At 43.1% G+C, this 25173-nt stretch overlaps 1 protein-coding gene across 4 annotated transcripts in view; it reads right to left on the bottom strand.

The window, feature by feature from the left end:
- plce1 (phospholipase C, epsilon 1) overlaps positions 1–25173 on the bottom strand; it is a 325759-nt gene that overhangs the window by 88827 nt on the left and 211759 nt on the right. For 2 of the 4 annotated variants that reach the window (XM_080205533.1, XM_080205531.1), the window contains exons 4-8: positions 15306–15451; positions 12191–12449; positions 10111–10319; positions 3130–3174; positions 457–1138 (exon numbers count right to left, since the gene is read on the bottom strand). In XM_080205533.1, the coding sequence (XP_080061659.1) occupies positions 457–1138; positions 3130–3174; positions 10111–10319; positions 12191–12449; positions 15306–15451 (1341 nt within the window). The remainder of the gene's footprint in view (positions 1–456; positions 1139–3129; positions 3175–10110; positions 10320–12190; positions 12450–15305; positions 15452–25173) is intronic. The other 2 variants (XM_080205534.1, XM_080205532.1) reach the window with 1 other exon arrangement.

The following is a 25173-nucleotide window of genomic DNA, read 5'->3' on the forward strand; positions in this document are numbered from 1 at the left end:
CAAACCTTTGACTCCCTTGTTAGTCAAAATTCTATCTTCCTCCACCTTAAAAATATTCAATGGTCCTGCCTCCACTGCTCTCTGGGAAAGAGTTCCAATGATTCACAACCCTCTGAGGGAAGGGAATTCTTCTCAGCTCTATCTTAAATGGGAGACCCCTCATACTCAAACAATTCCCCTCATTCTAGTCTCTCTCAGAAGAGGAAACATTCTTCCTGAATCCTCCCTGTCAAACCTGTTGATAAAAAAAATATACTTTGAACTTGTAATGTCAAAATCTAGAATGTTTATGCATAAATGCAAAGTGAGTTTGGCAATATTAATAAACAAGCATTCAGCAAATGATATCCATTATTTAAAATAAACAGGCTAACGCCACATTAAGCACCAACAGGAATTTCTAAGTCTACTTTATTTGGCATTGATATGAAAATAAGACACATGTTGTCCATCTACCTGATACAAGCTGACGTACTGTTTCCTCAACCACTGTAGTCTCTGATCCGGAAACTTCCTCATTTTTCTCACAGCTGACATCAACTCCTGTAGTCCATCGTGCAGCATCTTAGCTGTGTATTTGGGGGCCACAAAGTGCAGCAATCGATTATCAGTTGTTTGGACCCCGTACAGTAGCGTCACACAATTATTCTCCAGCGTCATGTGGCACAGTTTGTTTTGAATGCATACAGTATTCAGGTCAATCCCTGTGTGTCCCATGTAGACAGCTTTCACCGCAGACATGTCCAAGTAGCCTTCCACAAGTCCGTTTAGTGCTATGTGCCCATACAGTTGAGATTTGCTGTTACAGAGGTCCACGCTGTTTCCCATTGCCAAGCTTTTCACCTTGGCGCTGGCTGGGCTGGCTGTGTGTGGTTTTGACCAGGTTAAAGTACAATTGTCAGGTTGCAGTTTGAGAAAACAGCGGGCAGAAAGGTGAGCCTCCTGGTCATAATGGATGACCGTCGCCCCCTGTAGGAGAAACTGATGGATGTCAGCTCGGATGGACAGCACGTACCAAGGAATAAGTTCCGTCTCGTGACAGAATGCCTTCTGCTGATCTTCTGCCCCGCTCAGGTCCCACTCGCTGGTCTGTTCAAAGGAGTCGCTTTCTGAGTCTGACAGATCGCCAACAATGAACCTACACAGCGAAGGAGAAGAGAAATTGAGAGTTACATGGTGAGATTTTTTTTCCTTTGCTGGCTTTGACCAAGACTCTCACCAATTCCTGTGACTGGGAACGGAGCCAATGAGCTGTGAATGTTCAGTACAAACACCACTCCATGCCCTGCTTACAGGATTTAAACATATAGCACTGGCAGTTGTTCTATATTCAGCTTTTAGAGGATAACAAAGGCCACACAGGGTTATTATTTATTAAGCAGCAGTTCGAGTTTCGGAATTATTTTATACATGGATGCAATGTACAAATGCAATAATATAAAGAAGCAATGTTAACTTTTAACTTGAGCCCAAGCCCAATCTGGCTTTGTTTGTTACTTATTGTTTCATGATTACTAGTGATGGCAGGAAGTCACACTGAACCTAACAATTCTCTCAAAATGACCGACAGCAACCAAGATCCTGCATGGTAAAAGTTACCTTCAGGGACTGAGCAGATATGGGGTGGCACGAGGGCACAGTGGTTAGCATTGCTGCCTCACAGTGTCAGGGACCCGGGTTCGATACTTGGTGTGGGTCACTGTCTGTGCGAAGTCCCCCCGTGTCAACGTGCGTTTCCTCCGGTTTCCTCCCACAGTCTATAAGATGTGCTGGTTAGGTGAATTGGCCGTGCTGAATTCTCTGTTAGTGTATCCGAACAGGCACCGGAGTGTGGCGACTAGGGGATTTTCACAGTAACTTCATTGCAATGATAATGTAAGCCTACTTGTGACACTAATAAATAAACTAAACCTACGGGTCAGTCAGAATATCCTCTGGTGGGATTCAGCAATTTTCTATTACAGCTGGGCACTTTACACCCGGATCAATAGTTACACCAAGTTTAGGGACATTTTAAAAGATTATTACTGTCAGTGGATTGAGTGGATTTTTAATCACTGCTGACTTTGCTAACACTTCAGCAATTTCAATTAAAAACTGGCATGTTTCCAATGTGTGAATTCTGCCTATCTCTGACTTGTATTCTGCAACGATTCTCAATTCGACAGGTCTTCTAAATAGAAGCAACAGTATTGAGTGTCGTTGAAATGTCGTTGTAGGTGCATTCAAACCTTGGTTTTAACACAGGGCAATTTGCAATGGGACACAGAGCAATCAGGGAGCTTGTGTTTTGGTGCTAGGAAGATTTAAATTTCTGAGCTTCACTTCAACATTGTAGGTGAGGCCACAGTCTGAATCTCACGATAATGGCTAATCTGGCAGCTGGCAGGAGTAGGATTTTGGGAGGCAGGACGAAGTGGTCCACCCCCATACTCAAGTGAGTAATAATGAGAGGGTCATAGAACCATAGAAAAGTTACAGCACAGAAGGAGGCCATTTGGCCCATCTTGTCCATGCCAGCCCAAGGACATCCAAGAACCCTTTCTAATCCCACCTTCCTGCACCCAGCTCATAGTTCTGTAGTGTACAGCACTTAAGGTGCAGACCCTGGTACTTTTAAAAAGAGTTTAGGATCTCTGCCTTCACCACCAACTCAGGCAGTGAACTCCAGACACCCACCACCCTTTGCTTAAAAAAGTTCTTCCTCGTGTCTCTTCTATGCCTCCTGTCACTAATTTTGAATTGATGTCCACTGGTTCTAGAATTCTCCACCAAGGGAAACAATTTTATTCTGTGCACTCTGTCTCTTCCCCTCATTTTGTACATCACTAAAAGTCAACCCCTTAGTCTCCTTTGTTCCAAGGAAAATAACCCCAAATTATCCAATCTCTCCTCATCGCTACACTTTCCTAGCCCTAGCAATATTCTTGTCAACCTCATCTGTAATCTCTCCAGGGAATTTATATTTTTTTAAGTTTATTTATTAGTGTCACAAGTGGGTTTACATATAGAAACATCACACACATTCAAACACTATGGCAGGTAGTTAAAGAGATTGGAAACACAGCTTCACACAAATGGGTTAGTTTGGTTTCTCCAGTTTGCGGACAGTGCAGAAAGGCAACTTACAAAACCCGAGCTGATTCTGAAGTTTTCTTCACTCTCGTTGATGTGCTTCAGGAATAAAAGCATGGGAGAAGGAAGGTAAGAAGCAAAAAGAGAAGACCACTCGGATTGTGATGAAAGAAGAGTCAGTTAGACAGCCAGTGGAGGTTGTAATATGATAAATACACCAAAAACTTTCAGAACTAAAAACAAAACCTCCCAAGCATTTGGACAAGTACATTTTACTCTGGCCTCATTATCAGTTGTCTGGATTCAATTTGCGTCCAGCTGCACTTGATTCCTGATCATTTGGCCAGAGCTACGTGCAAAATGAAATAATGCTTAATCATTTAATACCAATAGCCATATCCTCCAATTCCTTCATTTTTTAAAGCTTTTGCTTGTGATAAATTGTTGGACCAAACAAATTTCTGTTTTATTGTGTAAACCCCAAGTGACAGTCTGATGTGCTTCTTAGTTAGAATGAAGTTATGCTTCTAAAACTTCACTCCAACTAAGAAGCATGCACTTAGAATCATATCAGAGAATCCCTGCAGAGGCCATTCAGCCCACCGAGTCTGCACCAACACTCCAACAGTGCATCCCATCCAGGCCCGATCTTGCATAGCCCCGTGTATTTACTCCAGTAATTCTCTGAACCCACACATCTTTGCACACTAAGGGTCAATTTAGCACGGCCAATCCACCTAACCCAACGTCTCTGGACTGTGAGAGGAAACTGGAGTACCCGGAGGAAACCCATGCAGACAAGGGGAGAATGTGCAAACTCCACACAAAGTGACCCGAGGCTAGAATTGAACCCGGGTTCCTGGTGCTGTGAGACAGCAGTGCTAACCACTGTGCCACCCACTTGGTGCCTTTCATGACCTTCGGACATCCCAAAGTGTTTTACAGACAATGAGGTACTTTTGATGTTACTGTTGTAATGTTGGAAACGCAGCAGCCAAATTGCACAGGGCAAGTTCCCAAAACAGCCATGAGATCAGGTCATCTGCTTTTAATATTGGTTGATGGATAAATATTGCCCAGGCTTTGGAGGAGAATTTGCCTCACCTTTTTCAAGATAGCTTCATGGGTTCTTTTAATGTCCACCTGAAAAGGTAGTCGGGGATCCAGTTTAATGTTTCACCCACAGCATTCCCTTCCTGCTGCTAGCCCAGGTTATGTGCTGAGGTCTCAGGTGGAATTTGAACCCACAATCTCCTGACTCAGAAACAGTAGTGCTACCTACTGGGCCGCAGCTGTAGCTCTGCAGCTGCACACAGAACAGGAATGCTGTTATTCCTCACTAGAAACACAATACAAACAACTCCCAGGGGAACAATATTAGGTTGTAAATTATGAGATTAAAATGTCACTGTCATAAACAAATTTAACACAACCATTAAGTATGCTGGATACAGTCTTAAGAGGAAAATATTGTGTCAAAGCACTGGGAGGCATTCAGAGGCAAAATTCTATGGGCACAGTGTAGACACGATACCACAAAGAAAAAGGCTGGTACTGCCTAATCTATTACCTTGTTATCCAGAGGCACACAGGCCTAGATAAAGCAGAAAAAAAAGCTTACGACAGTCACAAAAGACTTAAAACTATCAAAAACCTTGAGGAAATATAGGGCTGGAGCAAAAGTGGAAATTAGGAAAGCAAAGACAGGATACAAGAAAATCCCATCATATTTTATCAATATATTAAAAGCAAGGGAATAACTAGGAAAAGGTAGGGTCTATCAGAGATGTACATGGTAACTTGTGAGCTGATTCAGAAGATGTGGCCAGGATTCTCAATGAGTACTTTTTCCCTGTCCTCACTAAGAACAGGGATGATACAGGCATTCCACATTAAACAGGGAGAGTATGAAAATATTAGATAAAAGAAGTATAGTTTGAAGAGGAAATATTGAAGCGATTGGCATCCTTGAAAGTGGATAAATTACCAGGTCTGGATGGATTCTATCCAGACTGTTGAAAAAGCTAGAGAGGAAAAACAGATACTCTGAGGATTGTTTTCCAATCCTCACAGATGAAGTCCCAGAGGTCTGGAGATCTGCGAATGAATAACGTATCATTATTTAAGAAGAATGTGAGAGACAGGAACGAAAACTATAGGCTGGTCAGTCTGACTTAAGTGGTGGACACATTATTGGAAACAATTCTGAGCGACAGGCTAAACTATCACTGAGAAAAGGATTGATCGGGGATGGTCAGAATGGTTCTGTTAGGGGAAGATCATGGCTTACCAACTTAATAAAAAATTTTTTGAGGAGAATTGATGAGGGTAGTGTAGTGGAGTTCATCTACATGGATTTCACTAAGGCAGCTGACAAGGTCCCACATGGCACACTGGTCAGAAAAGTGAGATTTCATGGGATACAGGAGAAGATGATTCAAAATTGGCTCAGTGAGAGGAAACAAAGCGTAATTAATGGTCAATGGATGTTTTTGTGAACGGAGAACAGTTTTCAATGGTGTTCCACAGGGCTCAGTGTTGGGACCCTTGCTGTTTGTTGCATATATTCATTATTTAGACTTAAATGTGGGAAGAATGATTGGGGAATTTGCACATGACATAAAAATTGGCTATGCAGTTGATAGTGAAAAGAGCAGCTGTCAACTCCAGAATGATATCAATTGTTCAGTTGAGTGGGCAGAGAAGTGGCAAATAGAATTCAATTTGGAAATATGTGAAGTAATGTGTTTGAGGAGGACAAACAATGTGAGGAAATACTCAATGAATGGGCAGATATCGAGAGGGACAGAAGAAGTCAGAGACCTTGGAGGGTATGTCCACAGGTCCAAGAAGACGGTAGGACAGGTTATAGATTTATAGAAATTACAGTGTAGAAGGAGGCCATTCAGCCCATTGAGTCTGCACCAAAAACAATCCCATCCAGGCTCTATCTCCATAACCCTACATATTTACTCTCTTAGTCCCCCTGACACTAATGGGCAATTTATCATGGCCAATCAACCTAACCCACATATCTTAGGAGTGTGGGAGGAAACCGGAGCACCCAGAGGAAAGCCACGCAGTCATGGGGAAAATGTGCAAACTCCACACAGACAGTGACCTGAGGCCGGAATCCAACCTGGGTCCCGGGTGCTGTGAAGCAGCAGTGCTAACCACTTCCCACCGTGCTGCTGAATGGCCTCTTTCTGCTCCGTAACTTTGCTATGGCTCTATTGAACCTGTTAGAATGAACGACAAGACGGTCAAGAAAGCATATGGAATGTTTTCCTTAATTTGATGACGTGTTCAATACATAAAAAGAGATGTAATGATGGAACTGTACAAAACACTAGTTAGAGCACAGCTGGAATTTTGTCTACAGTTCTGGTCACCACATTACAGGAAGGACACAATTGCTCTGGAGAGAGGGCAGAGGAGACTCACAAGAATGTAGCCAGAGCTTGAAAATTGCAGCAATGAGGAGAGATTGGAAACGCTAGGGTTGTTTTCCTGAGGACAAAAGAGACTGTGGGGTTTCCTAATTGAGGTGTACAAATTACCTAGACAGGGTAAACGTGACCTCTTTCTGCTCGCTGAGGGATCAGTTACCAGGGGACAGAGAGTTAAGGTGATTGGTAGAAGGATTAGAGGGAACATGAGGAAAAGCCTTTTCACTCAGAGGATGGTGGGCATTGGGAATTCACAGTCTAGGGTGGTGGTTGAGTCTGAAGTACTCAACTCATTTGAAAAGGTGCCTGGAGCTGCATTGCAAGCACTGGAACCAGCAACGATCATAGGTCATAGAAACCCTACTGTACAGACAGAGGCCGTTCGGCCCATCGAGTCTGCACCGACCGCAATCCCACCCAGGCCCTACACCCATATCCCTACATATTTTACCCACTAATCCCTCTACTCTTACACATCACAGGACAGTAAGGGGCAATTTAAGCATGGCCAATCAACCTAACCCACACATCTTTGGACTGTGGGAGGAAACCTGAGCACCCAGCGGAAACCCACGCAGACACGGGGAGAATGTACAAACTCCACACAGACAGTGACCCAAGCCAGGAATCGAACCCTGGTTCCTGGAGCTGTGAAGTAGCAGTGCCAACCACAGTGCTACTGTGCAAGCTATGGATTAGATGCTGGAAAATGGAATTGAAATGAGTGGTTAGCTCCTTTTTGTCTTTTTTAGCCAGTGCAGACATGATGGGCTGAATGGCCTCTTTCTGCACAGTAACCTTGCTGTGGTTCTATAGAATCTGTTGGAATGAATAACCTTTAGTAACATGTAAAATGTTTAATGATTTCAGGTTCAAGAATTCAAAAGCTAAATTTTGTTCACTCTGCTCCCAACAACCCCACCCCCACTTCCTCTCAAGAAAGGATACAGGAAAGTCTAAATTTGCATTGGTTTAATACAGGCAGTGACCCTGCTATTTTAATATCAGTGTAACCAGTTATTCTGAACCTCATGTGATTCTATTATTTTAAGCAGGTTGCTTCCTCATACCAATAATGGCAATTGTTAAAGTCCAACAGTGCTTGAATGCATATTAAAAAAAAAGAGTTGTAACATTGAAGATTTGGGGCCAGGAAATTGCTGGCTCAAACTAGGGTATTTGCATATTCCTCACATAGTTGTCCCACTGCCAGGTTAAAGAACATTTGCTTCTGAAGGTTGTGGGTTCAAGTCCAATGCCAGAGCCTCAGAATCTAGGCTGACACTTCAGCGCGATACTGAGAGAGCGTTGTGCTGAGAGAGGCAACATTCAGTTAAAACAGGTCCCATTAATTTGCTCCATTGAACACAAAAATCCGAAAGAGTGAGTGTCTTAAGGACCTCAGCCAATTCATCCTTGAAACAAACTGATGATGTCACAAAAACAATGTCTGGATGACCCTTCGTCAGATCTGTGTTACAGTGCGTTTGCCTCAATAACAAACAGAGTAGCGCAGCACTGAAACATATCCACTGTTCACTAATTTCTCCATTGTCCCGCACCAGTGCAGGAATTGATGTCCTTCCCAGTTCGGTTGACTGACAGGTCCTGTTACCACCATTACCACCACCACACACACACACTTTGAACAGCACATTTCAAAAACTTCCAACGTTTTCTTAATCAGATATTCAGAGCCAGCTCACTTTTACCATAGGATAAAAGCAAATTACGCAGATGCTAGAACCTGAAACCAAAAGGGAAAACATTGGAAAATCTCAGCAGGTCTGGCAGCATCTGTAAGGAGAGAAAAGAACTGATGTTGAGTCCAGATGACCCTCTGTCAAAGCTAAAGGGCAAAGAGAGTGGGAGATATTTATACTGTAGAGTGAGGGAATGACTATAGCTCATCTTTCATTCCCCTCACCCTACAGTATGAATACCTCCAATTTTTTATGCCTTTCAGCTTTGACAAAGGGTCATCTGGACTTGAAACATCAGCTTTTTTCTCTCCTTACAGATGCTGCCAGTCCTGCTGAGATTTTCCAGCATTTTCTCTTTTGGTTTCACATTTGACATGCTGCCCACCCCTGGAAAGTCACTCAGTGGAAATCAGAGAGGACTTGATGTTTGCTATCATCCTGCATCTTTGACTACCAAAAGGCTGCCAAAATGGAAAAAAAAAGTGGTGACAACACAAAATTATTTCTAATTGCCCAAATAATCAGGATGGCAGAAAATAAAAGATGTGCACAATCCGTTGGTGGCAAAAAAAAATTCTGGAAATAATAAAAAGGTAGAGAACTACCACCCCCCTCCTCAAAATAACAACCTCACTTCAATGAAATGCAGCCGCTCCCCGAAATCAATTGTAACTTTGAACAGAACATGAGCTCTGACACTAACATGTCCCTAAATCCAATCTCCCCAGTACTAACTCTGGCTATCTTTTTTCTGGCTGTGCAGGATTTCTGCTTCAGTTCATAGAATCCTACAGTGCAGAAGGAGGCCATTCGCCCATCGGGTCTGTACCAACCATAATCTCACCCAGGCCCTATCCTCATAACTGTATGCATTAACCCTAGCTAGTCCCCCTGACGCTAAGTGGCAATTTAGCATGGCCAATCTACCTAACCCACACATCTTTGGTCTGTGGGAGGAAACTGGAGCACCCGGAGGAAACCCACGCAGACATGGGGAGAATGCGCAAACTCGACACAGACAATGACCCAAGCCGGGAATTGAACCTGGTTCCCTGGAGCTGTGAGGCAGCAGTGCTTACCACCGTGCCATTGTTTTGGCATCACAGAGTAATATCCATATCCCATCAACATTTGCATGGGAAGCTCTCGCTAAACCAGACATGAGCTGCTGATAATGAAAATGGAAATAACCTAAAGCTGGGTTTTGATAATTTCAGGTGATGGGGCTGTGACTATTCCCTTTGTTGGCTTGTTGCATTGTGGTCTTGTCTTTATGAGGGTTGGAGGTGCGGGGGGGGCAGGGTGTGGGTGGAGAAGATTGAAACTGTCTTGGAAACAAATAGGGTGGATTCTGCAGCCATTCACGTCAGCGGGATTTTCCCATCCACTGCAGTGAAGGGAGATTTGGCTGAGCACCAAATTCTCCGTCCTCTCTGACAGTGGAGGCAGAGCATGAACGGCCAGAGATTTTCAACCAAGGTCTTTGTAATTAGTGTGATGGCTACCTCGTGTTTTGATATTGATATTCCCATCAGTCCATTGCTAGTCACTCCCCATTCCAAACCTTTGATCAAGGGTGTGACACTGCTCTATTTCCCAGACCACCAGGGCAATAGGAAAGCTAAAGGGAGGGGCAACAAAGGTTACCAGGAGTGAAAGAAAAACAGGACAGAATATGGCAGAGTGGTGAGATGGCATAGCCTGATAATTTCTGAGAGGTCCAACAGCCAATAAAAATCGACTGAGCTATAAATAACATTGTGTGCTACATCAAACATTTATCTATTGTTGGATCGCAGAGTTGTCTTCCTAAACAGTCTTCACCAGGATTATTTCATCTAATGTAGTAGATAAAACAGTTAGGGAACTGTTCCAATACTTACTGATATTTGCCTCTGTCTTTGAATGAATTCTTCCGTGAAGTGCAACTATCACTGGTACCTTCTTCTCCATCGTCACATTCTAGGCTTCTGTTACAGCTTCGAATGGTCTGGAGAATGTTGTTCACTGTGGACTCTTTCTCAGTGTTGTTTAGTCCGTCTTTTCCAAGCCTTTGTAAGAAATGGTCCTGGCCATTGTAGTCTGCAACAAACTGGGAACACATCCTTTAGTGAGTGACTATTGCCAATAGCCTCCATGTCAAGTCTAAAGTAAATCTGGAAGGGACATCTCAGAAGGACTGAATGCCAGATAAAAATGAAATTGGGTTAGCAATCTCCCCATCAGTGCAAGTTACAGCCTGAGTGCTGACGGCAGGCAATGTGCTGCTGTCTGGAAACAATTCATCACTTTGCATTCCTGTTTTTAAAAAATTCACAATGAGATTTCAGTAGAAACACATTACCTATTCATAAGCTTGAGAAAGTTACAAGCTACTCAACTTGTACAGACTTAACTTGTCAGCAACACTGTTTATTACCACATGGAAAGGAACATAAGATATGCTCCAGTCCAAAGATGTGTGGGTTAGGTTGATTGGGCATGCTAAAATTGCCCCTTAGTGTCCTGAGATGCGTAGGTTAGAGAGATTAGTGGGTAAATATATAGGGATATGGGGGTAGGGCCTGGGTGGGATTGTGTTCGGTGCAGACTCGATGGGCCAGGTGACCTCTTTCTGCATTGTAGGGTTTCTATAATTCTATATGGTAACCAAAAATTAAAACTACCACTCCAGCAATATCTTCCTTACTTTTCCTCCTGAAACCTTGGGCTGAATTTTAAGGGTTGCAGAGTCAGATTAGAGGTTGCCAAGACATGTTTGACATGAGAGTTGCCCAGTCTATAGATGCCTCTGTGCAAGTTTTCTGGAGGTGGTTTCTCAGGTAGGAATGGTCACCAGCCCAGTGTGGCGGATGGGTAATTATACTCGTTAAGGAGGCATAATGGCAGTGAAGCCAGGAATACCCTGATCCAAGAGTGGAGTATAAAGGACCTCTGAGTGGAAGACACTATATCAGGCTGCCTACTCATACATAGCAGCCCGTCTCCAGATTGAGTAGAAGGTCAGACCCGCTCCTCATGGGGTTTAGGAATCACAATGCAGTGGGTTATCTATAGGAGCACATGGCCACAAGGCATCCTCAGACCTCATGTATAGACAGGACCTGGTGATGGTCTCACTCCCTCTTACAACAAACAACATTACAAATATGATTTTTGCAACACAGCCATTTTACTCAAGTCAATGTTCATGGATTTAACCAAAGATTCATGTTGTGTACCCATGTGAACATCTTTGTGATGCCAACATCTCTCTCTGCTCTCCTATGAGAGCTCCTACTTGGTGCCCCCCACCCCCCATGGCTGGAGCAGATGTGGAGACAGCTGTTGGAGAGGGTACCCTGATGGTTGTGATGCCCATGATGCTGGGTGGGCAATGGCACTGTGACAGGCTGCAGCATCTTCACTTGTGCCAGGACAGCCTCCGACATGTGGGCATGAGGCTTATCGTGCGTCTGAACAGGAGGAGGGGAAAGGAGAGGGTGGCTTCAGATGGGGATCCACTGAGTAAAGGCATTGCCAATGCCAACCCTTCCTGCCTCAGTCTTTCTCATGGCCATCTGTGCATATATGTTTCCCAGATGAGGGGGAAAACCTGTACAAGAAAGCGAAGGTGCATGAAAACCCTTCACTTGTTGAGCAAAATGAGAAATACTGATTTCTGTACATAAGACTCTTCAGTCAAAAGTTAAACAACAGAACAAAAAACAATGTTACTTTTCATATTTTATTCATCAACATCTTGCAGCTAGGGAATTCTCCTTTTCCAATTGGAATTTATCCCCACTGTTTGTTGCTTTAGGTAAGAAAATGAAACGGTGCATCAGAAAATCTGTGAGGAATTCACCCCATTACAAATGGAAATTATCTCTAAACCTTTCAGGATAAACCCTGCAGCAACCGGAGGGAAACTGATCAGCAGGTACCATTTTTGTTTTCATTATCAGTTCTCAAAACCCTTACCTCAATAGTGTCTTCCTGAGTATCGCAGCGTGAGTGAAATTTCATCAGGGTGGCAGCTCCGTCCAGGGCATCGCACAACTCCTTCAGGAACACTCCGCAGAAGGGGACCACCTTACAGCCGGGGATATTCAGAGCACGGCTGACCACTTTCCGATACTCTGACGACGATTCGTGCTGTGCCATAGCATCTTTCAGACTTCTCATGGTTTCAATATCAGATTGGTCCATAAATTGCCACATCTTCAGGACTTTCCTGGACCTGAAATATAAAGACTACCAAATTGTATCAACTGAATGAAAAAAAATTCCATCAACAGAATGCCCCCCACCCCACCAATATGTTGGTGAGCATAAAAGTCGGCAAATTTGCTTCTCAGCAAAGTTATTACCACAAGTATGAATTAACGCTCGAAATAGAAAGAAATAATTCACAGCATCGTTACGATGATCTAACTTTGTGACTTATAATTTTAGTAGTATAATTTTCAGTTTGAGGATTGAAATTTTTAAATGTTGGTTAAATGAATGTCCCTGGTTTGAGATGTTTGAGGGTGGCACGGGGGCACAGTGGTTAGCACTGATGCCTCACTGCGCCAAGGACCCAGGATCAATTCTGGCTTCAGGTCACTGTCTGTGTGGCATTTGCATGTTCTCCCCATGTCTGTGTGGGTTTCCTCCAGGTGGTCCAGTTTCCTCCCATACTCCAAAGATGTGCAGGTTAGGTGGATTGGCCATGATAAATTACCCCTTAGTGTTAGAGTGTCAGGGGGACTAACAGGGTAAATACATGGAGGTACAGGGATAGGGTCCAGATGGGATTGTTGTCAGTGCAGACTCGATGGATGAATGGCCTCCTTCTACGATTTCTATGGTTTCTATGATAAAGCTGGTAATAAAGCCTAAAGTAACTACAAATCAAAGGGAGGCCCATTTTTGTTTAGTAGATCATAGAGGTAGTATTGGAAACTTCTTGGTGGAGATGGGATTCTACAGCTGTCTCAGTAAATTGTTTATATTATTCATACAGTTTCCTAGAACCAAAGGGCAGTTTTGGAAATTGGAAATAGTAGCTTAAATCTCTATCTGGGTCATCTTGGACACGCCACATTGTTGCAGGGATGGCTTGCAAGGAGGTGATTTTTTTTGTGGTTTTTGGTTTTATCTGGTTGATTTTCTCAAGCAATTACAAATTAGATCAGGAGCTGAAAAGCAATTGGAATCAGTAGCATAGGTCTATGAGGGACTGGGGTGTTTTTGATTTGGAGATACTGAGCACAAACGTACTGAAGTCATGCTTGGGCTGGGGGGTCCACAGTCATCAGATGTTGAGGGACAACTAGAGGTTTTACCTAGCCTGATGCTAGTAAAATGAGTCCAATGAATCATATACCTTAGAAGAATAACAGAAACACTGAAAAGAATCAAAGTGAGTTACTGAGAGCTGTGACATTCGAAATTTGGTTGCAGGAGAAATGAATGAACCTGCAAGTTCCTGTAAAGTATAGAGGAACCACTGAGTTGAAATAATAGTAAACCAAGGATTGTGGTGTTGAGAATTTCAGGTTTATAGTGAAACTGCAATATAGTGTTAAGTTAGTACTGGTTGCTTTGTTTAACTCTTGTAAAGGTAACATTTTTGTTTAAAATATGATACCTTGTGCCTTAATACTTTCAGCTAATAACTGGGACTTCGAATTTCTTTTGAAAAGTTGCTGGTCTCCACTGAGATTGTAACAGTATGTTTGAGTTCAACTCCATATTCAGCTAAACAAACTTGTACACAATCAAGTTTGACACAGCTTAAGAGAACAAAAAGAAGTCTTCTGATAGGTTTAGTGACATTTTCCCCCAATAGAAAAATACTCACAAGAAGGTCATGACATTATCTATAAGGCTACTCTGAATCAGGGGTGTGTTGGGCATTAATTGGACTTGGATAGGGATGGACATGTTCTCAAACTAGACTAGTTCAAGTCTTCATTGAAATATAATTGTATAGATTGGCATTTGTGTAAAAAGGTGTTGTCTTGTCAATAAAATGTTTGGGACACCATTATCATCATGACTGATTATCTTATCAGGGTGAAATTGGTCTCTGGATGTTGCAAATTTTGTACTATTGATGATCATGACCTTGCTTTACCCTGTTGAATTTGATTGCTCATCATCTTACTCTATTGCCAAAGACCAATTTAATTGCCATCATGATAACAATTCATTGGAACTTGTTTCCAGGTCCTGTTTTGGAGCTTTGGGACCAGTGCATGTCTGGACCAAGAAGCCCAAGGTTCAAATAAAATTGGATCTCAAGCTTTAGGCCTCAACATCATTGTTGACCAGCTCTTCAGTTACATATTCAAGGTGTAACATTTGATAAACCTAAAAATATAAACCACATGCAGATTGGGCACAACTGGCCATCCAACTGCTAACTGAAGAATAGTTGCAACATTCTAGCCCCATTTTCATAGAATCCCTATAGCGCAGAAGGAGGCCATTCAATCTGTTGAGCCTGCACCAACTCTTTCTGACAGAGTACCTTACTAAGGCCCTGTCCCCCACCCTATTCCCCTAACATTTATCCCACTAATCCATCCAATCTACATATCATGGGACACTAAGAAGCAATTTAGCATGGCCAATCCACCTAATCTGCATATCTTTGGCCTATGGGTGGACTTTTCAGTCCCGTCCCACACCACTACAATGATTCCTCTAAAGAGAGCACAGCCAAATTAAAGCCATGATGTTGGCAATATAATTCCTAAAACAAGGGGAAAGTTACTGGACTCAGAATATAAGAACTACACAGTGAAACAGAGGAAGTTCCTTCCTGCCCAATGTATAATATTGGGGTTGACAGTAAAATTGTTTGGCCATCACACAAAACCATTCGCTTTAATCCAAAAGTACGGAGCAATCTATTAATTCTCCTAAATTCTTCTTTCAACTCCTGTCAAACAACCGGAGCTGATTGGACCTAACTTATCGAAAGTAACGTCTGAACACGTGCCAAAGCCAACTCATGATCAAAGTGGCTGGGATATAATATGGAAAAAATGCATTCTGATCTTAACTTTGAACCTACTTTGGTGGAGGAATGAAACAACAGTACCTGAGGCCTGCCAGGAATTCCATCACTGCATTGTAATTACCCATGTTCCAGCAACACTTGGCCACATGAACCAAGTAAGAAAACACTTCCCGCTTCTCGTCCATGGAGCCAGCAGTCAGGATCAACCATGTCACCCAGGAGCTGACCTGAAACATGACGGTTTGCTTTTAGTGAGATGCTAAATACCTGAGCTGTTCCATCCATTATCACATTTACTAATTAGACTGTATAGACACAAGAACATACATTATCCTTGATCTGTGTGAGATTCCAGTGAGAGCACACAATTCAATTGGCAATGCCTAACATTCCCCACAGAAACAGATCCCTTCAGAAAATCTGTGCTCTACATTGTGAGGATGGTGGTGCTGGGGGAACAGAACACTTTGCATTTAGGACACCGATTGTCAACAGGCTTCGGCAGAGCGTCAATAAATTTGACTGCTTTGTGCCCTCAACAACTCCACCAGAACATTTCTCACTCCTCTGATTTCCAAAATGACATTTACAATTTAATGCAGTAGGCCCATGCAGATTGGGAATTGTGTTAAAACCATTCAGTCTCTTTCACATAGGCCAATTATTGCAGCAAACTGAGACTTCCCACTCAGCAGTTGAGGTCAAATTAGAACTCATGAACACTATTTGCAACATTTTGGGAGGACTAGCAAGGTGGGGAATACAAAATGAATGGCAGGACACTAGGAAGTATAGAGGACCAGAGAGACCTTGGGATGCATGAGGTTGGCACAGTGGCACAATTGTTAGCACTGCTGTCTCACAGCGCCAGAGACCCGTGTTCAATTCCAGCCTCAGGTCACTGTCTGTGTGGGTTTCCTCCAGGTGCTCCAGTTTCCTCCCACAATCCAAAGACGTGCGGGTTAGGTTGATTGGCCATGCTAGATTTCCTCTTAGTGTTACGGGGATTAGCAGGGTAAATGTGTAGGGTTATAGGAATAGGGCCTGGGTGGGAAATGGTCAGTGCAGACTCGATGGGCTGAATGGCCTCCTTCTGTACTGTAGAGATTCTATGATCATGTCCAGGGCGCAGAAAGGGTAGATAAGGTGGTTAAGAAGGCAGATGGGATATTTGCCTTTATTAGCAGAAGTTTAGAATATAAGGGCAGGAAGGTTATAATGGAGCTGTATAAAATGCTCATTAGCCACAGCTAGAGCACTGTGTGCAGTTCTGGTTGCCACATTATAAGAAGGATGTGATTGCACCAGAGAGCATACAGAGGAGGTTCACCAGGATGTTGCCTGGGCTGGAGTGTTTCAGTTATGAAGAGAGGCTGATTAGGCTGGGGTTGTTTTCCTTCGAGCAGAGAAGGCTGAGAGGGAACCTGATTGAGGTGGACAAAATTATGAGGGACAAAGATAACGTAGATAGGAAGCAAATTTTATCCTTAATAGAGGGCTCAATAACCAGGGTGCATAGATTTAGGATGAAAGGTAGGAGATTTGTAAGGGATTTGGGTAGGGGCTTATACACACAGAGGGTGGTGGGAATCTGTAACTCATTGCCTGAAAGGATGGTAGAGGTGGGAATCCTCACAACATTTAGGAAGCATTTCAATGAGCACCTGAAACACTATAGCATACAAAGTTACAAGCGAAGGGCTGGAAAATGGGATTGGAATAGATAGATGCTTGATGGCTGGTGCAGACTCAATGGGCTGTAAAACTATTTATGACTGTAAACCAGCATACTGCTCACTGCCTACTTAAATATTGATTGGGAAATATGTTGTATGAAGAATAACAGGAACACAGCATAAAATAACTACATATTTGTGGCAATATTTTCTGGCTATACGTGGGGGTAATTTCCTTCTTTCAAGGACATTAGTGAATCAGTTGGGTTTTTAATAACAGTCCAATATGATCACATTTACTGACACCAAGCTTTCATTTCCAGATTTTAATTCCATTAAATTCAATTCAAACTCACAAATGTCTGTACTGGGATTTGAACTCAGGTCCTCTGGATTATTAGTCCAGCCTCTAGAATACTAGGCCAGAAACATAACTGTTCAGGTATTTGCACAGAGATTTCGTTCAGTGTGGCACCACCATCACTGAACAAGCCTGCTCTCTAATAGGCTGACTGCCTCAGAATGACCCATTCTTTAGAACAGTGAATTTCCAGATATATCACCTCACTGAGCCACTTAGTGAGGTGATGTTTGCACAGATGGAAGATGGTTTTCATGTTTAGACAATGGGTGGGATTTTTTGGCCCCCCATGGCAGTGCTTTATTCCGATGGCGGAAATGGTTCGCCGTTGGCCACCGGCAGAATCTTTCTGTCTAACCGTTGGCCACGGCATTTTGCATGGCTTACCCATCCTGCTGCTGGGGATCCCGTTACAGGGCGTCACCTTCAACACGACCAGAAGATCCCGTCATCGGGAAAGGCTGGAATATCTCGTCCAATAACTTTTGCCTTCGCTCATTGTTAAATGTGAAGCATATGGTAACATATTCTCCACTTTCCTGGATGAGTGCAACTCCAACTACACTCAAGAAGCTCAACACCATCCAGGACAAAGCCGCCCACTTGATTCGCAACCCACTCCTATCTTCACTATCCACTCCTTCCACCGCTGATACACAACAGCAGCAGGGTGTACCATCTATAAGATGCACTGCAGCAATCACCAAGGCTCCTTCAACAGCATCTTCCAAACCTGCAACTACTACCAACTAGAAGGACATGGGCATGGGAACAGCAGTTCCCCTCCAAGCCTCTCACCTTCCTGACTTGGAAATACACTGGCGCCGGGTCAAAATCCTGGAACTCTCTCCCTAACAGAACTATGGGTGTACCTACACTACATGGAGTTCTGCGGTTCATAAAGGTGGCTCAACATCACCTTGTCAAGAGTAATTAGAGATGGGCAATAACGATTTTGCCCTAAAGTTCATCTATTAATGTCACAAGTAGGCATTTACATTAACACTGCAACAAAGCTACTGTGAAAATCCCCCAGTCAATGGCTGTAAAATAATAAGAAACAACAGCTTCTTTAATGGAACAAGATATAAACATGACATAATGATGCCTGAAAAGTCTTTGTTACATTAACGCTCACATCTTGAAGCCCATTCCAGGGATCTAAGCACAAAGGGTATACTTTGAATCAGTGGCTTAGTGAGGTGATACCTGAAATCTTTCCTTTCAAACAGCCCAAAAAGCTCTGAACCGAAGCAAAATATTCTCTTCTCATCAATCCTTACTTTTACATGATTCTTCATGATGACGCTTAAGAATTTAAATTGACCTTTTATCCTAATTTTTCACTAATCCACTATTGGAGAGTAGGAGTCAGGGTAATGCTAAATATGGACAAATCCCATTAAAGCTTTCCAGCTACATGTCACTTTTGCTAAAATTAATTGATGCAACTTTCATAATGGGAGAAATAAACAAGAGTTTTAAAACTAATCAGAAACCCTCTCTCTCGGTCTTGGATGTTAAGGGGGTCATATTATAATATTAGATGGTGGAAGAGTGGAGCATTTGGCCTGTCAGCTCCCCTCCAAATGCCACATCTTCCTGACTTGGAAATACATCGCTGTTCCTTCACTGTCGCTGGGTCAAAATCCTGGAAGGATTCTACAATAGACAGGTGGTCATTCAGGTGGAAAATTCAAAACGTATGCTAACCCACCACTTAGGGTCTTTCGACAGTGTCAAAGTGCCCTCAATCCCTCAAAGTGAAAGAAATGAGCTTACGTTCCAATTGAATCTGAAGGCAGTTTGAGTGAGACCGGGTAAGTTCCACATGAAGAACCATAGAGGGTGAAATTCAGCCTCTGGAATTTGGGCAGCAGCAGATCCATTGCCTATTCTACACTTTGTCTGAATTCCCTTTGAATTGGATTTCACCCCATTATTTGTGTTTTATTGAGGGTTACCCGAGGACTGTAATTTCTGCATCAGTTCTTCCCCACAATCCCTTTCCATCGGTATGAGTCTCTTTTCACCTTCTAAATAGCTCCAAAAACATTATATTTTTTTCAATTAGAGATCATAAACACCTCACATTTATTAGTACCTTTCAGATTCTCAGGGCTCTTCACAGCTCATTAATTGAACAGTAAGTATGATGAGGCAGACACAGAAACATACTAGGCTAATGCAAATCAATCATCCTGAAACTCTTATTGGTTTTTAAAAGAACAACTCATTTACGTTCAGAATTTTCTTTTATTTATTGTTGGATTTTGATTTAGGCCAGATAGTTACTGGGAGCTCAATTTCAGAAGGAACTTACAACACACTATCTTCAGAAGAGCTGAATGGATTTCACTTGCAGAGAGGAGGTGGTTGCTCTGGCAGCATTTCAAACTGGTACATGACAATGAAAGGGCAGGAACTAATCTCACTGTGTACCCATTCACCCCCAAAAACTCATTGCGTACCTATTCACCCCCAGAAACTTACCGTGTACCCATTCACCCCCAGAAACTCACTGTGTACTCATTCACCCCCAGAAACTCACTGTGTACTCATTCACCCCCAGAAACTCACTGTGTACTCATTCACCCCCAGAAACTCACTGTGTACTCATTCACCCCCAGAAACTCACTGTGTACTCATTCACCCCCAGAAACTCACTGTGTACCCATTCACCCCCAGAAACTCACTGTGTACTCATTCACCCCCAGAAACTCACTGTGTACCCATTCACCCAGAAACTCACTGTGTACCCGTTCACCGCCAGAAACTCACTGTGTACCCATTCACCCCCAGGACCTCACTGTGTACCCATTCACCCAGAAACTCACTGTGTACCCATTCACCCCCAGAAACTCACTGTGTACCCATTCACCCAGAAACTCACTGTGTACCCATTCACCCCCAGAAACTCACTGTGTACCCATTCACCCAGAAACTCACTGTGTACCCATTCACCCCCAGAAACTCACTGTGTACTCATTCACCCCCAGGAACTCACTGTGTACCCATTCACCCCCAGAAACTCCCTGTGTACCCATTCGCCCCCAGAAACTCACTGTGTACCTATTCGCCCCCAGAAACTCACTGTGTACCCATTCACCCCCAGAAACTCACTGTGTACCCATTCACCTCCAGAAACTCACTGTGTACCCATTCACCTCCAGAAACTCACTGTGTACTCATTCATATCAGGAGGCTCACTGTGTACCCATTCCATCTCAGAAAACTTCCTGTGTCCTATTCAACTAAGAAAATATTCCCATATATTTACACAGGAGTCGTGATTTAAACACAACAGGTGGTTTGTGTTCCCAAGACAGGAATGGTGATATCCAAGGCTCTGCTGTCATTCTCCAGAGAGATTGAATGTACAAGTGGATAGAACACGTGACGTTGTTGTCAAAAGAAATATAAATACTGTGGCTACAAGAGTGGAACAGAGCCTAGAAATTCTGCAGCGAATAATTCAACACTCCAAAGCCTTTCCACCACCTACAAGGCACAAGTCAGGAGTGTGATGAAATACTCCCCAGTAGCCAGGATGGGTGCAGCTCCAACAATACTTAAGAAGCTCAACACCATCCAGAACAAAGCAGCACGTTGATTGCTACCACACTTACATTCAGTCCCTCCACCAACAAAGTATAACAGCAGCAGTGTGTACCATCTACAAGATGCACTGCAGAACTCACCAAGGCTCCTTCGGCAGCACCTTCCAATCCCATTACCACTGCCATCCAGAAGGACAAGAGCAGCAGGTACTTGGGAACACCACCACCTGAAGGTTCCCCTGCAAGCCACTCTCTAACCTGACTTGGAAATACATCGCTGTTTCTTCCCTGTCGCTGGGTCAAAATCCTGGAACTCCCTAATAGCACTGCGGGTGTACCTACACCTCAGAGGCTATAGCAGCTCAGAAGACAGCTGATCCCAAACTTCTCAAGGGTAATTGGGATAGGCAATAAATTCTGGCATATCCACTGATGCCCACATCCCATGTACAATTTTTTGAAAATCAGCTAGACAACCTGCACTGCTTTACACTTTTACTGTTATTTAATCACCGATGATGGTTGCTACCTTACTTTCACAATCAGCTCCTCGCTCTGGAAGGAAATTTATTCAGCGTTCCGGCAACATTCTCTGTGTTACTGGCAGCTATCCAGCTGTTTTGTACACGGAGTCAGAACACTTAGCTGGAGTGACCACTGGTGCCACAAATTACATTCTTACAAGCAGACATCACTGGGTCGTCTGTCGAGCAATAACATAGTGCAGCAGCTGAACAGGCCCATGGATGAGTGGCAGGATCAAGGCATGTGGCAATAAATCCACCTCACATTTCACACCAAAATAGTTACAACCTCAACAGCAGGAAATAAATAGGTTTACCATAACTATTCTGTAAAGAGAGTGCATGGGTGCATAGAGAGAAACCAAATGAAACAAAATCAAGCATGGTATTGTTCCTAAGCCTGTAAAATCCAAAATTACAGCCTATAAACTCCTTGACATAGTGAACTCCACGATAGTTCACAGCCCCATTCTCAGGCAACGAAACTAAGGCTGCGTATATAGGTAAACCCATCCAACTGGTGAAAGTGGTTGTGCAGACTTAAAGCAACATCTGGCAATAATGAAGTCATTTTCAATTATTAATGATATAAATTGCTGTTCTTCGCAATTTTGGCATTTATGGCTTCTGTAGTTAAGGATTAAGTACAAAAAAATGCAGAAATTATTTCATCTCTGATACATAAGTCAGCTGCTTCAATAATCAGCTTGGCAGCTCACTCTGGAATAGATTTTAGTCTCGGTACACAGCCTTTGATTACTTCAAGCACTTTTTCCATGCTGCCATCACACGTAGCCTGTACAATACAACAACCTACAGAATTCAACCTCCCAGCCATATGGCTTTCTCATTCCATGTTCACCGTATTCATGTCCAAATACAGCAAAAGGCCAAAAGGTTTGGCCCCAAGTACACGAACACCTTCATAAAGGGAGCCACGTCGATCTCAGCATCCAACTGCGCTTGTAATAGTGCCTTTGGTTCTGAAAGGCAGCTCAAGGTGCTTGACAGAGGTGTAATTTTAACTAAAATGTACATCAAGGCAAAGGAGGAGATATTAGGATGGACAGCCAACAGTTTAGTAAGAGATGGGGTGTAATGGGAATCTTAAAGGTGAGGGAGATTGAGAGGGAAAGGGAGGGAATTCCAAAGACCCATGGACAAACCTGGAGGAAGGGCAAGGTACGCACAGGCATCCAGAATTGAACAGTGGGCAGTTTAGGGGAGGGTTTGTAGGGATCAAGTAGATTATAGAGATAAGGAAGGATGAAGCCATCTCATTTAGTGATGTCCAACACCAATGTTCTCCACCCAGCTAGACAGAACTTAGACTACATAGTATTTACTGCACTCAAGCAAGCCACTCCGCCCATTAGGACTGTGCTGGTGTTTATGCTCCAAGGAGACTTATCCTATCTTACCTTGCTGTATCTCACCCTTTCAACTTCTCCCTCGATTACTTCATCCCTCGTGCGCTTAACTGGAAGATGACTGAATGTTATGAGGATGTTATAGTTTGATCAAGCATACTCCAATGTTGTTTCACTCCAGCAGCTTTTCAAGAATGACCTCAGGAGTTGTTAATCACTTTTAATGCCAGCAGGAAGGGTGTTAAATTCCGCACCCAGATCTTGGACACAACTTGCAAGCTCAGCCAGCAGCTAGAGCCAACTTCTATCCATCCATCCATCCTTCTTTCTTCAACTTCCTTCAATCAATGTTTCTATAACCAGATTTTGTTTTATTACTTCTTTCTTCCTATAAATCCCTTTCTGAAGGCAGCAATTCCTGCTGAGGTCCTGATCCATGGCTGTGGGTTCTTCTGTTGCAGGTGATACAATGATGAGTCTTGGCACACTCTACTACTTGAGGGGCATCACCTTTGAGTCTGATCCTGTCCTCATCTGATAACCAGAGACAGAGAGTTTACTAAATCACAGTGAGGAGTAGCGATCCCATCACGATTAGACAAGTTAATCATGGGGCCTTTTTTAAAAATTTATCCATGGGACATGGGCGTCGTTGGCTGACCAGCATTCATTGCCCGTACCTTGTTACCCTTGAAGGGAGGTTGAGCATTAACCACATTGCTGTGGCTCTGGAGTCACATGTAGGCCAGACCAGCTAAGGATGGCAGATTTCCTTCCCTAAAGGAGATTAGTGAATCAGATGGCTTTTTCCAATAATGGTTTCATTGTCGTCAGTAGATTCTTATTTCCAGATTTTTTTTTATTGAATTCAAATTCTATCCTTTGTTGTGGCGGAATTCGAACCCAGGTCACCAGAACTTTAACCGAGTTTCTGGACTAATAGTCTAGAGACAATATCATTAGGCCCGGCTACATATCGCTAAGTGCTGACCAGGGATAGAAGCTGGGAAATTTCGGGTCTGCATGTCTTATTATCGCCTCACTGTGTCTGAGTATTTATCCTCCGAATGATTAGGAGGATCACTCAGACTGTTTTAACTCTTCTCCAAGATGTGGAAATGTAATCTGTAGCTATAGACTTCCAGACTCAGAGCTGATTTCTGCTTGCTTGCTGCTGTTTATTTAAACATAATCCTTCGGCTTCCCCAGAACAAAGAAAATATTACATGGTGAAATTCATTTTTTGTTTTTTTTCCCATTTTCACTGACAGCCTGGATTCTCAGCAATCAGAAGGCATAAGTATGTTTTGTGTCTCATGGTATTACATTAGGATAGATTTTGTGTGTGTTTGGGGAGCTTTCGGAGAAATTTCCTAGTAACCAAGTTGTAAACAGGATTCTTTGGCTGCAAAAAAAACTCCTAAATCTGTTCAGTTTCAGTTCTTAAAGGGGCCCTGCACAGAATTATCAAATGTGTTCAGAATGCAAGATGTGGCATGGACACTTTGCTCTGAATATAGCAAAGTTGATCCAAAGTTGTGAGCTCCACAATTGTCACTTTTGTGGAGCTGGGAATAGGTGTTGCACACATGCATGTTTTACAGAGGCAGCTGTGCATTTAAATCATCGGCTGTCTCCCCTCTTGTCAGAGCTTGGTAGCCCAAGAGTGAGGAATCCAAAGGCTGCAGAGTAGACCCAGTAGGAGCAGCTCTGAACTTCTGATTTACATTTCTTTGGATCGGTAGGGTAACCCTGTGGAACTTGCTTACAAATGTTACTCGTAGACCCATAAGTGGTGTAAAACAAAGTTTATTCAGTCTCAGATTATAAAAGGCAGGCCACCAACTTTACAGATACACCATAGAAAGCATTTTTTCTAGATGTATCACAGCTTGGTATGGCTCCTGCTCTGTCCAAGGCCGCAAGAAACTACAAAGCGTTGTGAATGTAGCCCAGTCCATCACGCAAACCAACTTCCCATCCATTGACTCTGTCTAAGTTTCCTGCTGCCTTGGGCAAAGCAGCCAGAATAATTAACGACCCCAGGCACTCTAGACATTCTCTCGTCCACCTTCTTCCAGCGAGAAAAAGATACAAACGTCTGAGGTCACGTACCAACTGACTCAAGAACAGCTTCTTCTCTGCTGCCATCAGAGTTTTAAATGGACCCACCTCGCATTAAGTTGATCTTTCTCTACTCTAGCTATGTCTGTAACATTACATTCTGCACTCTCTCCTTTCCTTCTCTATGTACGGTATGCTTTGTCTTTATGACACATGAGAAACAATACTTTTCACTGGATGCTAATGTATGTGACAATAATAAATCAAATCAAAGTGACTCAAAACAAATTCCAACAGTGTCACCATTAAAAAAAAGTTTATTATTTATTAGTCACAAGTAGCTTACATTAACACTGCAATGAAGTTACTGTGAAAATCCCCCAGTCACCACACT

This window comes from Carcharhinus amblyrhynchos, chromosome 17 (genome assembly GCF_965287045.1).
Source record: "Carcharhinus amblyrhynchos chromosome 17, sCarAmb.v2.hapA, whole genome shotgun sequence".
In the NCBI taxonomy this organism is placed as follows: Eukaryota; Metazoa; Chordata; class Chondrichthyes; order Carcharhiniformes; family Carcharhinidae; genus Carcharhinus; species Carcharhinus amblyrhynchos.